Source organism: Magnolia sinica, chromosome 7, assembly GCF_029962835.1.
Source record: "Magnolia sinica isolate HGM2019 chromosome 7, MsV1, whole genome shotgun sequence".
NCBI classification, from domain to species: domain Eukaryota; kingdom Viridiplantae; phylum Streptophyta; class Magnoliopsida; order Magnoliales; family Magnoliaceae; genus Magnolia; species Magnolia sinica.
In genome coordinates this window covers 25242913-25260562 of record NC_080579.1, presented here as the reverse complement: position 1 = coordinate 25260562, position 17650 = coordinate 25242913, and the positions used below count along the sequence as shown (strand labels likewise).

Below are 17650 nucleotides of genomic sequence, written 5' to 3'. Positions count from 1 at the left end.
CTACTTGAGTTTTGGTTAGTACTGAATTTTGGATTCCTGTGTAATGTTGTTTATAAACTGATGGATGGATTGGATTTGTCACCGGCATCTATGTGGGCCCCACAGCTTCTGGCAACAGGAACTTCTTAGGCCGGGGCACATGCACCAAAGTGGCCAGTGCATAGGCGCATAACCTTTGCCAACCACTAAAGACTCCGGTTTCAAATCCGGACACTATTACGTACTGAGTTACTCAGTACGCTATCAGCATATGGAGTGCGATTACTTTGTGCGCTTTAGCATAGCATATTGTGTAAACTTTGTGGGGCCCACTCATGATGTATGTGTCTTATCTATGCCGTCAATATGTTTTTTCAGCTCATTTTAATGCATGAGCCAGAAGTGAAACATATCCAAAGTTCAAGTGGACCACACCACATGTAACAGTGACAGTTGAATGCCTAACCCTGAAATTTCCTTGGACATAAATTTTGGATTAAGTTGATATTTGCGTTTTCTTTTCAGCCATGTTTGTATAACCTCAAATAAACATTACTGCCAGCCCTAGGAAGATTTAAACGGTTGACATCATTATCCCTACTGTTTCCTGTGGTGTGGTCCACTTGAGCTTTGGATATGCTTCATTTTTGTTCTCATGCCCTAAAATGATCTGGAAAAACAGTTGGACGGCATAGAGAAGACGCATACATCACGTGTGGGCCCCAAAAAATTTACTCAGTACTCAGTCCGTGACCTTAAAATCCAGGCTTGGTGCGAGGCTGGGCAGGGCTTGATCCAATGAAGAATGGCTTGGCCTGACCCGAGCACCGATAGACATCGTATTGCAGGGAAGTGTGACATTCAGACCAGCTTAATAGCGAGTCCACCCATCTTGAGGGTCCCATGAAGTGTACGTTTTAGCCCAAAGGTCGGGCAAGATGTTGTAAACAGATGGACAACTAAGACTCGTGTGGTTAATTTTTTGTCAGCCTCCACTAGGGTTTAGCCCAAAGGTCGGGCAAGATGGGACCATGGTTCGTCTAGGGCCAACCTTGGCCCACCCTAGCCCAGTCCATTGCCAGTTTGGTAGAGATGATAAGAACCGTTAATATAGCGGGCCACAACCCACATCGCAAAATATTAAATTATTTTAGCCATGAGAAAGAGAGAGACCTCATGAAAACAGATGGAGTCGTTTTCCCCAGAATTTTTGTTTTCTTACCACTTGCAGAATGGCATCAGCGGAATCCCCTTCTAGATTAATTAGATGTGCTGACCCCTTTAAAAATATTACAATAAAACGTCATTCCCAACAATAATAAATTATATTTGTTTCTTTAATAAAAATAAGCTTTTCATACAAATTTCTTGATTAAACTTGTATATATACATCTCTTCATCACCTTACCATCTTATCTTCTTCTTGTCCAAACATAGAGCAAACACAGTTTCAAAAACATTCCCTCCAAGTCTCCATCATGTTAGCATTATCCTTCCCTCAGTTTTCAACCTTTGAATTGCCATTAGATGATCAAATGGTCGACAACCACATGAACTGGGATGGCCCTTTCATGAACTGCATGAACCAAGAAACCGGCACTTCTGAATCTTACATCCAATTTGCTACTTGTATGCCAGAAATTTCCATCGAAGATCCCAAGCAGTCGTCTGTGAGTGGCGTCGATCCCTCAAATGTGAAGAAGTTAAGCCATAATGCTAATGAACGTGATCGGCGTAAAAAGCTGAACAATTTATACTCCTCGCTACGAACAATGCTTCCGGGGCTCCATCCAAAGGTATCAACTTTCTTATAATTCCATTTTGATGGGTTTTTTTTTTTTTTTTGCATCCGTTCCTTCATTTTCCTAAACACGTTTATATACGGAATTATCACACCTCTAAATATCTAACCTTACACATGGGATGTTCGTATGAGATATGGACCATCAATTTAGTGGGCCCGATGATAAAAATAAGCACCCGTCTGATAATTGTAACCATCCAATCAGTGGCGTACAAAAGAGTACCGGTTCAACTTTGGCAAGAAAAGTTAGTTCATCGTGATATGATTATTATTATCCGGTATTTGCATTGGTAATTAATGGTGCGCACTTACCATGACCGAGACAGCACAACTTTCACGGTTGCCTAATGGCTGCGAAGAGAAAATTCTCTCTCTCTCTCTCTCTCTCTCTCTCTCTCTCTCTCTCTCTCTCTCTCTCTCTCTCTCTCTCTATATATATATATATATATATATATATATATATAAAGAAATGCTCAGCTGTGCACCAGTTCTCATGAGTTCTTGTGAAAACATTTTGGATGATATAAATCCAAAATTTGAACCTTGCACCTGATGCAGCACCCCATGAAACCCTCATCCAAAACTTCTGTGGGTCACGAGGAAAGAGATAAGTCAAGGGAGGAAACTATTTTTTTTTTCAATGGCCCACCATACTTTTGGATCAATGTAAAACTTGGGGTTTCATAGGGTGCTGCATCAGATGGACAATTTAGATTTTAGGCTTATATTACTGGAAATGAGTTCTCAAACGAGACCTCGTGGGAAGTAGTGCACCTGAAATTCACAGGTTTCGAACACTGAAAATAATAAGATGGGGATGCCACCCTTGACATCACTCGATGTTTTCTCTTTCTGCCTTTGCTAGCAGCCTGCCCTAGTCACACCATTTCGCTCCAATCTCCATCTCAGCATTCTCTACCTTCTTCTCTCTACGTGAGTTGCCCGTGCCATACCACCTAATCACTGTAGAGACATAACCATTGTGGTGTCCATCCTAATAATCCTTTCATTGCATTTGGAAACCATGTTTTAATTTACATGTCGAGCACTAAACCTGTTGTATTTTTCAATCATTTGTCAATCACAGAAGAAGTTGAGCATTCCGGCCACTGTTTCCTATGTCTTAAAATATATACCGGAGCTTCAGAAACAAGTGGAGGGGCTAAAGAAAAGGAAGGAGGAGATTCTATCGAAAATCACCAAGCAAGGAGACCTCAGCTATCTCAGAAACATTAGAAGCGAGGCAGCTTCTGTGCTGCCTTCTCAAACGATATCTGTGAGAGAATGTGGCGATAAAGAGGTTATGATTCAGATATGCAGTGTCAACAGCGACAATGAAAGGCGATGCCCGCTCTCTATGGTTGTACAGAGTTTGGAAGACGAAGGCCTTCTTGTGCTAAATTCTTCTTTCACCATTGCCGGGGGCAAAGTCTTCCATAATCTCCATCTGCAGGTCCCTACTTCGAAGTTTTTGTGTGTGTGTGTGTGTGTGTGTGTGTGTGTGTGTGTGTGTGTGTGTTTTAATTGGTTTTAGATGGTTTCCATGCATGGTTCAAAGGCATGAAAAATCAATTTGACTCGATATCACCTGGGTTAGGTTGACTCAATGACCCGCTGAGCCTTTACTAGGCTCGAATTGACCATACAATAAATAAATTAATTAATTGGAAATAATTTTAGTAATATTTCAACTAGTTATTCTAAATAAATAATACAGTACAATAGTAGACAACTTGAATCTCAGTTAAATCACCCTATCACCATTTTAGTTATGTGTAAAAATAACATGACTCAGAAGAGTGACTCAGCTTGAGTCTTATGAATCTCATCGCCTGTTTGATTTTTCGGTTCAAATGTAATTACCATGTAAATGGGTAATAATTATTTACTAGGTAATTACACATCTTTCCCAATACTGATGTGACAACTTACTTTTTTAACACATATCAAGAAATTTACAAAATTAATGTGGGGCCCATTGTGATGTATGCAAGTTATCCACACCACTCATTTGTTATGCTAGCTGAATTTAGGCATGAGAAAAAAAAATGAGGCAAATCCAAAGCTCAAGTGGACCACACCATAGGAAACAGTGGAAATCGAATGCCTACCATTAAAAACTTCTTGGGGCCTTTAAAAGTTTAGAATCAAGCTGATATTTGTGTTTTCCCCTTATCCATGTCTCCATGTCTGTGTGACCCTAATGATGAAAAAACCTCAATGTGGGCCCAATAAAGGAAACAATTTTCAATGGTGGACGAATGAAGGCCACTGTTTCCTTTAGTGTGGGCCATTTGAGTGTTGGATCTGCCTCATTTTTTTGCTCATGCCCCAAAATTTCCTAATAAAATAGATGGACGGTATGGATATATCATATACATTACGGTGGGGTCCACATATTTAAGTCAATACTTTTGTATCAATTTTGGTTGTGGAATTATTCTCACATTTTCAAATAAGGTGAAAAAGTAAAAATTACTTATTTACCACAATTTACCTATATCATGGAAAATCAAACCAGACCTTTAAGAGTTGGAACCAAGTTACTTTGAGGAGCAAGTTTACTGGGACAGCTCAAAATATGGTCGGATGATGCAGGAAGGGATGTGATGAGGTCGATCACTGTCTTCCTCAAGGGGATAACTACTCTAAATCTATGGAGCCTCTCTGGACTCATCACAGAGATACCTCGAATCCACGATGGAAAATAAGAAAATAGAAATAAATTCTAGGATTTTTTTTTTAAAAAATGAGTTTATAATTTCTTAAATAGTGATATAAACCCTAGGAAGAAGTTTCAGAATCAAACTATAACTAAAACTCCCTAAAATCGTGACTCACAATAAATGTTAAACTTACTATTTATAGACAGTCATGATTCCTACTAGACCTCATGGTTTTTGGCCAAAAATAGTAAGTGTCCTATTTGGCCTAACCATGTTATTCTTCTAATTTTTCTAAACACTTTTCATGTTGGACACAGCTCCTAATGAAGAGTTATAATCAAAATAAATTTTACTATAAACAGTAAAAACAGAAATAAAATGGATTTTCGACCGTCGATCTGATGGAATCTTGCAAATTCAGCATGGGAAACGCAGCATAGCAGGGTTGGTTGGCTAAAGTAGCTTCTCCTACCCCAAAATCATATATGGTATGTCGAATAACTCAATCTAGTTTGTGAGATATGCCTGTTTTAAGGTTCTGATGGTTTGGATCACTTCCGCCTCCGATCGGGCCTTTTCTAGTCCCTCTTTACCATGAAATTGTCCACGACCTGCTCTACATCACCGGACGTGTTTTAGGACCTTGAAAATGAATGGTTTGTATCATTATGTGGTGGCATGGAAGAGGTGAGCCTCCTTAGCAGATGGGCCCCATTTGGTTTACCTGATAGTCCTGAGTACACTACACCAAGCTCTCACTTCAGGATCCTATATTTCCTCCCATTAAAAAGAAAAGAAAAGGGCAGAATGATTAGAAATTTGACCTGTTCAACTCGGTTTATCCAAGCTCAAAAGGGCTGAGTATAAACAGCGGTTTTAGGCAAGATGGGCTGAGCCAACGACCAACTAGGCTGGTATTTTACTAACTTAGTTGAGTCGGAAAACAAGTTTCAGTTGAGTCCTGGCTGATAACAGTTAGAGAAGGATTTTTTTGAGAGAGAATTGATGCCCTAATCAGGCCTTAACTGATCATTATATATGAAAATTAATTACAAAAATGCCCTTGGGCGACATACATGTGAAATAAACATTTTATACATTAATGCCTTCCCACCAGCATTTGACAGCTAGTGTGGGATGAGGTTTTCTTTGAATAAACAAAATCAAGAACTAATGAGGACTTAAGTAAAGATGTCAGCAATCTGATATCAAGTTAAGGATTTTAAGAGAGAACCAATGCCCTAATCAGGGCTCAACAGATCATTCTATCTGAAGATTAATTAAAAAAATGTTGTTGGCGCTATACATGTGTGATATAATAGTAATACACCTCAGACTCCGCTGCATGCCCGTAAGGTTGGAGAAATGTGTACTAAAAATGAATTTTTGGGTGACACAGGTGCAAGACAGCATTGCAATGAAGTGTACAATTTTGAGCGAAAAGCTCCTTTCTTTGTATGGCAACTGGGAAGATTTGTGTACATCCTAGACTGACGGTGGATATTAGAGCTTATGGATGATTTTAATTGTAACATAGACAGTAGAGTTTTATGTCACCCGTCATGTTTTGATATTTGTCAAAGAAATTTTGCATGCCATGTGTAGTGTTAATTTTCATTGATGTCTTAAATCTATAAACAAAAGGTTCTAGCGATGCCATTGACAGACCATTTGAAGCCATCGACCAGTGGTCAATGCCATCAACATATGTTCAATGCCATCGAAAAAATTTGAAAAATTCATGTTTTGTCACTAGAATGTTTTGGTGTTTTACTCGATGTCATCAGATGTATTCAATGCTATCAATAGATTGTCGATGCCATCGAAGTCCCATTGATGTGTCATTAAGTGTGCGCATAGAATTGCACAAGTGAGGATTTGTTTCCTATTTGGATTGTGCTACTATATGGTGCTATATATATAGGGTGTAATCCGGATTTGGGAGAGAGAATGGGAGTTATAGGCATTCTGATTCATTCCTAAGGATTTCAAGGGCATAGCTTGGGCTTGTTAAGTGGATTTGAGGATTATTTGAATCGGTAATTAACACTATATCTCTTGTATTTTTGCTTTCATACTGTATTACTTGTTACTTTGTGCAATGATTTTTTTCCCGCGGAGTTTTTTCTATGTAAAATTCGGATTGTTTATGTTTAGACTTGGTTGTACGATTGGTAGCACTTTGCTTAATTCATCTTTGTGTGCTTCCATGGTTCTCCAACAAGTGGTATCAGAGAAAACAGTGGGAAGCATATCAAATCTGAAAGCAAGGTATCAATAGCATATAACCCGAAGTTCGATGTAGAAAAATACTCTATTAAAAACAATTTTAAACTATGGAAAGTTAAGATAACTGGTGTCTTAATTCAGCAAGGATTGGACGATGTCCTACTTGAAAAGTGACTGGAATCTATGACTGAAGATTAATGGAATAAGATGAATAAGAAAGTGAGAATCTCTATCTAATTGTGCTTAACGAATGAGGTTCTTTATAATGTTACGAGAAAAAAAAATACGACAAGTACATGGGCAAAATTAGAGAACATCTATGCGAAGAAATCTCTTGAGAATTGTTTGTACTTGACTTTTTAATTGTTTAACTTGAAAACGGTAGGAGGTTGATGTTGTGGCTCACATTACTAACTTTAATAGATTGATTTGCAAATTATTGGATGCAGAGGAAACGATGAAAGATGAGGATAAAGCATGTATTCTATTAATATGTCTTCTATATTCGTATGAGTCGTTCAAGGACTCATTGTGTATCGGTAGAACTATCATTAGCATATCGAGACCGTTATCTCAACCTTTCGGTCAAAGGTAATGAGAAAGAAAAATGGTGACATGGGTTCTTATACAGATGCACTGGTTATGATGGGGTAAAATTTTGAGCTGGACGATAGATCTTCACGATCGAGGTCCAAATCTAAGGGTAAAGGCAAAGGCAAGTCGAAGTGTAGGAATTGTGGGATGATCAGGCACATGAAAAGGGATTGTCAGAATCCTAAGTTGAGAAAAGAGAATTTAGATAGTTCTTCTATGAAAGCCAACATTGTAGAATCCATTCAGAAGATGAATGGTAGTGACATGATAACCGCATCAAAATTGCATACTTTAATGAATAATGAATTTTGGATACAGGGGCTTCATACCACATGACCCCTCATAGGAATTAGTTTACCAGTTACAATGAGTGCGATGGTGGCCAAGTGTTTATAGGTAATGATAATGCTTGTAAAGTGGTAGGTGTTGAGCATATCTTCATTGAGGTCAGACATGTTCCCAATTTGAGGAAGAGTTTGATATCTCTAGGAGCATCGAGGCACTAGGGTACGCATTCACTGGGTTTGATTGTGTTTTTAAAGTTTAAAAGGGGTCACTTGTTGTCTTGAAGGCACAGAGGAATGAAAACCTTTTCAGGTTGACCGGGATCATTTCATTAGGTGGAGCTGCAGTGTATGTAGCGAATTCTACGTCTGCATGTATGTGGCATGCATGCTTGGGCGACATGAGTGAGAGGGGCATGAAGGTACTTTCTGACAGTAATTTAATTTTAGTTTTTAAAAGTATTGATTTTAGTATATGCAAGCATTGTATATATGGTAAATTGTTAAGGCTATCTTTTAAGTCTGGTAAACATGTTTGTTAGGGTGTTCTTGATTTGTGCATTCTGATGTATGGAGGCCATCGCTTGTAGTTTCTGGTGCAGAGTCATCATGGTTTATCACATTCATTGACGACTATCCCAGAAAAGTGTGGGTTTATTTTATAAAAAAATAAATTTAATATTTTCACAAACTTCAAACAATGGAAGACGATGGTGGAAAAACAGTTAGGGAAAATGGTGAAAGTGTTGAGAACAGACAACGGTAGAAAATTTACTTCTGCGAGTTCAATTTCTATTGCAACGATGAAGGGATCGTTAGGCATAACACAGTGTGGCACACACTAAAGCAAAATGTGTGGTTGAGAGGATTAATCAGACTCTCTTGTAGAGGGCTCGATGCTTGATCAGTAATGCTGGGTTGGGTAAGGAATTGTAGATTGAGGCCCGTTAACATGACTCGTTACTTGGTAAATCGGTCTTCTTCTACGAATATTAATTGTAAGATTCTAGAGGAAGTATGGAGTGGTCAGCAGGTAAACTACTCAGGACTGTGTATTTGGTTGCGATGCTTAATCTCATATATCCTCACTTGAGAGAGATAAGCTAGACTAAAGGGCTAAAAAGTACATCTTTGCCAGCTATGATGGTGGTGTGAAGGGGTATAAGCTATATGATAGGGTCACATGAAAAATCATCCTTAGTAGTGATGTCAAATTTGTGTAGTAGCCACCTGTGAGAAGGAATCCGCCAAAGGACCGTAAGTTACTGACGAGATACATGGATGACTCAAATATTGCATTTGCTCTCATTATAAATGAGGGGGATTCATTTACTTTTCAAGAGGCTCTGATTGGGGTGGCACGCTAGCCACTGGTGAAAATCAGCGATGGCACCGCCGCCTGTTGGTGGAAATTGGCGGTGGCACGCTGTTTTGGTGATCCAGACTGTCAGAACTTAAAACAAACATATCTCGCAAATCGAAATGAGTTACTTGACGTACCATATATGATTTTAGGGTAGGAGGAGATAATTTAGCCAACCAACTTAGTTATTTTGTGAGATTCCTTCAGGACAATGGTCAAAAATCTATTTTATTTTTATTTTTACTATTTATAGTAAGTTTTATTTTGATTATAACTCTTCATCCTTTGAGCTTTAGGAGTTGTGTCTAACATGAAAAGTGCTTAGAAAAATTAGTAGAATAACATGGTTAGGCCAGATAGGACACTTACTATAAATAATAAATTTACTATTAATATTAATTTACAAATGAAGCGGTTATAAAAGAAGAAGAAGAAAGAAAAGGTTATAGAGACTTGAGAAGGAGAAGGGATTTGAGAAGATGGGATTTGAGAGAGTGGGTTTGAGATGGGTTTTGAGGTTTTTGAGAAGTTGTAGGGCTTTTGGAAGAGGGAATATGATAGAAAAGAGAGGAAAGTAGGATATTTGCAAGGGTTTTGGGGTCCTTAATGGGCCCCACACGTGCACCCATTTGCACAGCAAATAGAGGTAGGGGGCGGGGCACGAAAGTGGTGGCAGCACACCATTTTGGTGGTGGCACCGCGCCTGTTTGCCTCCTTAGGAGGCGACGCTGTGTGGTTTTCCGCTCCTTGTCAGCTTGCTTGGGCGATAGGACATCATCTTCGCGACCATGTTGCACTCCAATACTCTCTCTCTCTCTCTCTCTCTCTCTCTCTCTCTCTCTCTCTCTTCCCCCCCCCCCTCCCTTTTCTCTATTCTTGGCTTCATTCGACTGTTCTTGTCCAAGATGGACTAAAATGGTCCAATCGAAAGTTGAAGGTGGCCCATTTGGACAGCAGAATATTTGTTTGTGGCGAAGTTAGATTTTTCCTACTCTATTTCTCCCTTTCCTTCTATTTTTGATCCCTTTTCAATCATTCTCTGGCCAAGATGGATTGGAAATGTTTCTGTCGAAGACGGCAGTGGCCCATTTTGCTGTCGGGGTATCGGTTTGCATCGAAGTTAGATTTATCCTACTATATTTCTCTCCCTCTTTCCATTTTTGACCTTTTTCTATCGTTCAATGGTCAAGATGGATCGAAAATGCCAGATTGGAGGATGAAGGTGGCCTAGACCATAAGAAATTTCAAACAGGCGTAGCTCGCAAACCGGTATGAGTTCTAGGACGAGCCATATATGCTTTTGGGGTAGGGCGAGCTACTTTAGCCACCCAACCCGCTATGCCTGGTTTTGCATACCAAATTTAAGAATTCTTCCCAATGGAAGGTCGAAGCACTTCCTAGTGTTTCAAGACCCTAACTTTACCATTATCGCAACTACTCTCTCTCAATTCGATCCTTTCCAAGATCAATTTCCTATGCTAAGGCCCGATTACTCAAGATGAATAAGGGTTCGGTCCTATAGTTTAATGTCACTAAGTCTTAGCCCTCCATCTATGTTAGCAGATACATTATGGTGAGTCCACAGCCCACAGACCAGTTTAATTCTAAACTCATGCTCTAATACCAACTTGTAACACCCCGAATTTCAAGGGTAGAGCTCTCGAATTTTCGGGCATCACTTATGCTTTGCAGAAGTCGGTTTATCAGTTACTTCTACATTAGGCAGTTAAGCACATATAGGTTTACATTAAATAGTGCATCATACTCTGAAATAAACACGATTAAAGTAAATAATTAAATGGAAACGCATGTAGTATGATTATCCAGAGTATGGGTCCAGCTAGGTCCAATATACAATTCCAAAATCAATAAAAAATGTGGAAAGGTGTCATCTAGCTAAGCTCGATCGCTCGACTCTCCCTGTCAAGAAGTGCACAGTCTACATCGGCCCATCCGAAAGCTGGAAGTAAGAGAACTCCTCCTTGTCCATGCTCACCTAGTCCAATGCATCGGCCTTGGTGGTCCCTGCATCTATATTGGCATCTGGTTGGTGTTTTAAAGCACCATCCCATAGTTGGAGTGAGTGATCAACTCAGTTGTTCCATAAAGCATGAGTTACACATATTATCAAGTATAACAGTACAAGAGTGATAAAGTAATACAAACAGTCACTTCCTAATTACTCTTATTAATGTGCGTAATGAGGTTTATGAAATGATGCGTGCACTTACAATCCAACACTCCCTCAATAAGCGACCGTAACCACCTGGTTCGCAAATGACAACACTCCCTCAACACGTGACTTCAATGCCTGATTTGCCACATTCTATTCTAGTGCAATGCAGTGAATGGTTATATTAGCCGAGTGATTGATTAAGCTTATTTATCAAGCAATTTGGGGAAGCTAGGGCATCTCCCTTTTAGTCATCGGTCTCAATCACTAAGCACGAAACGACCACAATGGTCCCACACCTGTAATTCTTGATTCGTCTGGGTTTGTCACTATATAAGTGCTATGTTGTAAATCTAGTACCTTGTATTGTTAAATTTTGTTACACCAAAACACTTCAGAATGTTTGACTTGTTTTGATAGATGGAAAGTTCACCTTCAAGTTCAAATAGATGGAAAGTTCACCTTCATTCGAAGATGAGCTTCATGTTATCTACATCGACATTTAGTGTGCTACAATTATGCATGTTCAACTACGAGAAAAAGTTGAAGTTTACCAAGTCCAAGTGCACTATCTCAAGTTTAAGCTTAAGTTCAAGCTCAAGTTCAAGCTTAAAGCTAAAGTTCAAACTCAAATACATTTGATCAAGCTTAAGTCACAAGTCACACACTCATGATTCAAGTTCGAGACACAAGCTCAAGTATACAAGGTCAAGCTTCATGTGCTTCAAAGTGACCTATCTACCGAAGCGATCGATGTTTCAATTTTAATACTCACATTAAGGTATACATGACGCTAGAAAGATCTTAGGATTAGGTCATTAACATTACATGCTTAATTTGGGTCATAGTACTTATTTTAAGCATTGGTTCGACTAGTCCTAGTCTTGGTTCGACTAGTCCAAGTACTGGCTCAACCAATCCAGAGTTTTTCTTAACCAGTCTAGGATTTTACTCAAAAAATCAGATAAGGTTATTTGGTCTTCGACTAGTCGAGTACACTGCTCGACCGGTCATGGAGTCTGGCTCGACCAGTCGAGCAGGACTCGACTCCAACTCTAGTAATGCTAATTTAATTCACTCGACCAGTCGAGGGTCAGTTTTATCTGATCATGCTAGAAAATTTGAAAAAGTAGATCTGTCAGGACTAGTCGAGCCGAACCTTAGACCAGTCGAGGGAATAGAATTGCAGCCTATAAATTGAGGACATTTCTCAAATTTTTTCATTCATTCCAAGCCAATTCAAGCCACCACTCTAAGAGATAAGTTCCCACTATTGTGAAGCTATTGTGAGGTATTTATAAATTATTTTAATAGCTTTTTGGTTTCTTAGTTTCTTGATCCCTTGATTTCATTCTACTTAATATAAAGGGGATTTTGATTTAACCCTTTGTGAGATCCAAGAAATTGAATCCAAGTAGCCTAAGGTTGGATGTAATTTAAAATTTATTTAGACCTAGAACCCCTTTATTTGTGAGATTGAACATTGAACATCTTTATCTACAAAGAGGCAGTTCTACTGGCTACATCAAAGATTATTCTTCAGATAAGTATTGATTTTATTTTCTGTATTGTGGTTTGAGAGATTCAGCCAGGAAAATATCTTTTTATGGTTTTGACTGAGATCAGCTAGGAAAATCTCAGTGTGAGGGTTTTTTGGATTGTGTAAGCCCATTGAAAAGCATATTTGTAAAGGTTTTAAGGTGAACCTTGGAAAACCTTCTTTCTTAGTGAAAGCCAATATCCCGTGGGTGTGGATATTGGGAGTGGAGTAGTTGTGTGGCTGTTTGCAAACAGTTGGTGTACACACACAAACCACTATAATTCTTGGAGTTGTGGTGGATGATTGTATCTAGTTATGTGTGTGAATGCTGTAATCTATTTTATGCTTTTGTAGTGATTGTTGTAATAGCCTGATTTATTTCTTTTGCCTTTATATTTGTTTGATTTTTTGATACTTACCAACGTTCTATAAATCAGGTTGTCCTACCATAAGCCATAGGTTTTTGGTGTAAGGTTATCCTTAGAACAACGTTTGTATCAACTTCTCAATACTTGTGTATTTGAGGTTGTTATTTATTTCTGCTGTCTGTATTTATTTTCTGCATTTATTTTTATTTGGCATAGTCCTATTCACCCTCTCCCCCCCCCCCCCTCTAGAACTGAGAGCTCACCCTTTTCACACTCCCAGCTGAATACATATGAAAGGTAAGTTGTAAGTGTAATGCTCGCGGTCACTACAGGAAGGCTCGTCACCCTAGCGTAGGCCGATAGTACGGATACGATGTCCCATACCACTATGCCTAGCTCATGAGTCTTGAGGATTGCAATGCTAATGGTTAATAGTAGACCTTCATAAATGATAAGGGGGGTGTCCCAGATTCGAGTAGTTGTGATCATACATGGTGAACATATATAGGGTTAGCCAGTTCTTTGGACAATTTTAGTTGATATGGGTGAACACCGGCATAACTGGCATGGAGTGTAAGCACCCCACGTAGTCTAAACACTGTCGGTTGTCTGTCTTATACCCAGATCAATCAAACGTGTCTGAGGTGGCCAACAAAATTTGATCAACCCATATCCAGGAATTAAACGACTAACCAGACAACTCTTGTAGTCCTACTTCTTAATCTAATCATGTCAACGACCATTAAAGATGATTGGATTCACATTCAATCATCAAAATCAGTTATCTACTCATTCAGGCATTTCATCGAACACGTAGATATCACTATCCTAAGATTTGTAATTCATGGACTGAAATTGAAATACACATAGATTATCATACAAATTCCAAGTTGGCAATCATAAATCATTAACTGAAAGAGTAGACTTAATAAACGGCAACTTAAGCATTTATGGTCCACACCTCAGAGTGGTATGTCGACTTTCGGACCCACTCATAGGGCTAGGGTCCCATGGATCAGCTTGCCAGTGCCCTGCGCCAGCAAGGTTAGCCTGCAAGGACATATGCAATCATCCTCTATGGCCCAAATCTCAAAAAAAGGGCTTGTTAGTTACCTTTGATTGTCACTGGGATAATTTCGGTGGTGCGGTGTGATCGCGGCCACAACCCAGGCTAGCGGGGATGGGGTGAATGCTCAAATCTACCCCCTCCTACACCTTCTCCCCTTCTCCTCCTCCTCTCTCTCCCCTCTTTTTGTAAGTGAAAATTCATATGGGAGTGAGAGAGTGAAAATGGGGGCTATTTATAGTGCCAGAATGCGCATAAATAGCCCCGGTGCCCCTTTTTCCATTAGACTTGCCTTGGGGGTGGGTGTTTTTGACTTATAGGGCCTCAATGGAGGCCCACATGCTCATCTACACCAGTGTGTAGGTGTCCAACCATGTGATCTATGATACATCACAAATTTGGTGACAATCAGACGCTTCGATAAATCGTGGGGACCCTACTTGCAATAAACAGTCGTTGGCAATCGATCGGGGCCGTAGCTACACAGATATGAGCAGGGAAATATCCTTAGCTCATGCCTCGCGTTTGGTTGCGATCTAACGGTCGGCAAGTCACAAATTAAAAAAAAGAGTGGAAGGTTTATTTCACTTAAGTTTCATATTTCAGTCTAGGGGATTCACGCATTACAAGCAGTTGGCTTCTGGCCCAAATTGAGTCGTTATAGGCACTTTCTTGGTTTGTCACCCGCGATGGGAGTCAAGCCCAGTGAGACGGATGTTATTCTATAGTTTCAATGATTAGGGTTTGGATTAATTATGTTCATAATGTAGCCTATTCGTAATTAGCAAAAATAGCGATTCAGTCATAATAACTTTAAATCGTTGGTTCGTAGGCTAAATGGATAATTGGGTTACTTTGGTTTATTAATTAAGATTTGACCCCTAGTTGTCTCGGCTTTTGGTAGATCTTTAATTTAGTTGTGATCGTCTTGATTAGTCAGTGATCGGTCGGTTAGATTTGGACCCTATGTGAACAAATCACAAGGCTAAACTCGATGCTTAATTGATCAGACAAATTAGTTGGCTTTCTACGGTTGATTAATCGAATTTGTGCAGTTCTTTATTAGTACCACCCATATATAGTGTCACGCCCCAAACTCGAAAACTGGGCTCACAAAATTTCCGATCGCCGAATCTAGCGCTGACAGCCTTCATAGTACCCCATTCTCAGCTCTCGGCACCCATACACCAGGTTCCGATCCTGGGATCCTATAAGGAGGATTTCAAACATGATTTTGATTTTGTACAAGCATAACTATAAGCATAACTCATGAACAATAACCACAAGAACACCATCACAAAATCCACTATGACCAAAAACTTTAAGTACAAGGTGTATAAAGGAAAATACAAGATAGTGCAAATAATGGAAACTTGCAAATAATGGAAACTCCAAAAGCTCGACTGCACACTCCAACTGCGACAAGGCTACCGCTACGTCCTGCCGTCACCTGCATGCATCTATCATGCATAAGCTTATAGAAAGCTTAGTGGGTGGTGAAAGTGTGTGAGCAGAATATGCGTGCTCAGGATGTAATATCAGAGTAAACGGAGATACTGATAAGTTCACAACCCATATAATATCAGAGTAAGCAGAAATACTAACAAGTCCATGAGTCATCTAGTATCAGAGTAAGCAATATAAATTAGTTATGCAAATGAGGAGTCATAAAGAGCCAAATATCAGATGTCGATGATGCAATGCAATATACAATTCCTAATGAGTTCACGTATACCATAAGTCGTATCTAGACCATATAAATGTAGAAACACAATAACACAAAATGTCATATGACGGGGATATAATGAAGTATGCGATGCGAATGGAATGATCATGCTGGAGTGTGAAGTCGGGGTGATAGTATGCAGTATTGCAGGCTACGGGGTCCACCACAAGGACTTCTATCCAAACCAGTCACATACCTAAATTTGGATAGTCAGACTCAATATAGTAAACTCCTGATCTCGGGTTAGTCGTGCGCTCCAACCGAAATCCTGGCCATTATGAATGTACACGTAACAAATAGTTGCGCACCACTAGCTCGAGTGGATAGTGAATGAATGAATGAATGAGTATGCAACTCCTGCTCAATAAGTCCACATATCAGTACAGTTCATCTCTGGGATCATCACAGGGGTTTAGTACACTTCAAATGGCATTGCCGCTCTCCCAGCCGCATAGTCCAAGTAAGCGTAAGAAACCTCACTATCCGCCTGGCTAATAGTCTGCCAATACCTATCCAGCACATCGATAGCAGACCCATTCACGAGCTGGTCAAACTCAGCCTACTATTGCCCCCTATGCTCCGGCGGGTAAGGCCACACCCCCTCCCAACCGACCACGACACAGTGAGAGACGCAGCCTCCTGGTATTCGGCACTCGGGCGCTCATGTATCCACTTGGTCTCGACGTTGGGGCATCCTCTGGTACCAAGAGGGTTTAGGGATTTTCACTCAAGGCCATCTCTGACAGCCCGATGCTAGAACAAATTTTCGGTGTCCCGTCTGGCCAACCACGATATGCCTGTGGAGGCTACGACCCTGATGTCGCTAAGGCGTACAGTAATCATAATGCAAGATGCATGAGTCATATGAACCAGTCATGCATCAATCCTGTTCATACCGTGCGCTCATGTGAGATAACCTCCGCCTATCAAGGAGTCTCATAACAACATGCTCAATGACATATGCAATGATCAACCACATCCTATAACAAGCCTGCAGATGATGCGTATGGGCATGTATCAGGATGCTATGATGTCACATACTCATAATCCGTATCAATAACCGGCATCAACAATCGGCCTCGACAATGTAGACATTTAACCAACATTGCCCCCAAGGAATGGCCCTCATAGAGCCTAACATATAGTGGACCCATAGCCTCACACAAGAGCCTAATATACAACACCATGGGTCTCACTTAAGAGCTTAATACACATCACAATCGGCCTCTCACATGGGCCTAATATACATCACAATGGGACCCATCGCCTGGCCCTCAAATGCACCACAATGGGCCTCATCACATAGGCTTCATATACATCACATTGGGCCTCAAATACGGGCCTCATATACCCCACATTGGGCCTCGTCAATCAGCCTTGACAATCAGAATCGGCCATGAAAATTGAAATCGATCGATAATCAGAATCGGCAAATCGGTCACGTCAATCGGTAATCGGTCACGACAATCGAAATCGATCGATAATCAGAGTTGGCAAATCAGTCTCGTCAATCAGAATCAACAATTGGTCATGACAATCGAGATCGATCTCGATGATCGATCGGTCAAGGCTTAAGAGAAGGTCATGATGTGGACATTAAACCATCATTGCCCATCAATGTGGACATTCAACCAACATTGCTCCCAAGGAGTGGCCCACATAGGGCCGAACATACAGTGGGCCCGTGGCCTCACACAAAGGCCTAATATACATCGCAATGGGCCTCATCCAAGGGCTACATGTGCATCACATTTGGGCCACGTCTTAGGGCCTCATATACACAACAGGTGGGCCCTGCTCATGGGCCTCAAATACATCACAATGGGCCACGACATATGGGCCTCAAATACATCTCAAT

The 17650-nt window shown here is 40.2% G+C and overlaps 1 protein-coding gene across 1 annotated transcript; it reads left to right on the top strand.

Moving 5' to 3' along the window:
• Nucleotides 1–1457: 1457 nt before the first annotated feature.
• On the top strand, nt 1458–8146 carry LOC131250602 (transcription factor bHLH100-like). The gene is made up of 4 exons (XM_058250889.1): nt 1458–1775; nt 2871–3236; nt 7844–7978; nt 8099–8146. Exons 1-4 carry the CDS (start codon nt 1458–1460, stop codon nt 8144–8146), a joined length of 867 nt encoding a protein of 288 aa, XP_058106872.1.
• Nucleotides 8147–17650: the final 9504 nt, after the last annotated feature.

Bases quoted from the DNA above. Each gene is read 5' to 3' on its own strand.
- LOC131250602 (XM_058250889.1), top strand. From the start codon at position 1,458: ATGTTAGCATTATCCTTCCCTCAGTTTTCAACCTTTGAATTGCCATTA. The intron at 1,776-2,870 runs GTATCAACTTTC...TGTCAATCACAG, and splicing joins TTCCGGGGCTCCATCCAAAG to AAGAAGTTGAGCATTCCGGC. The intron at 7,979-8,098 runs GTACTTTCTGAC...CATGTTTGTTAG, and splicing joins TGAGTGAGAGGGGCATGAAG to GGTGTTCTTGATTTGTGCAT.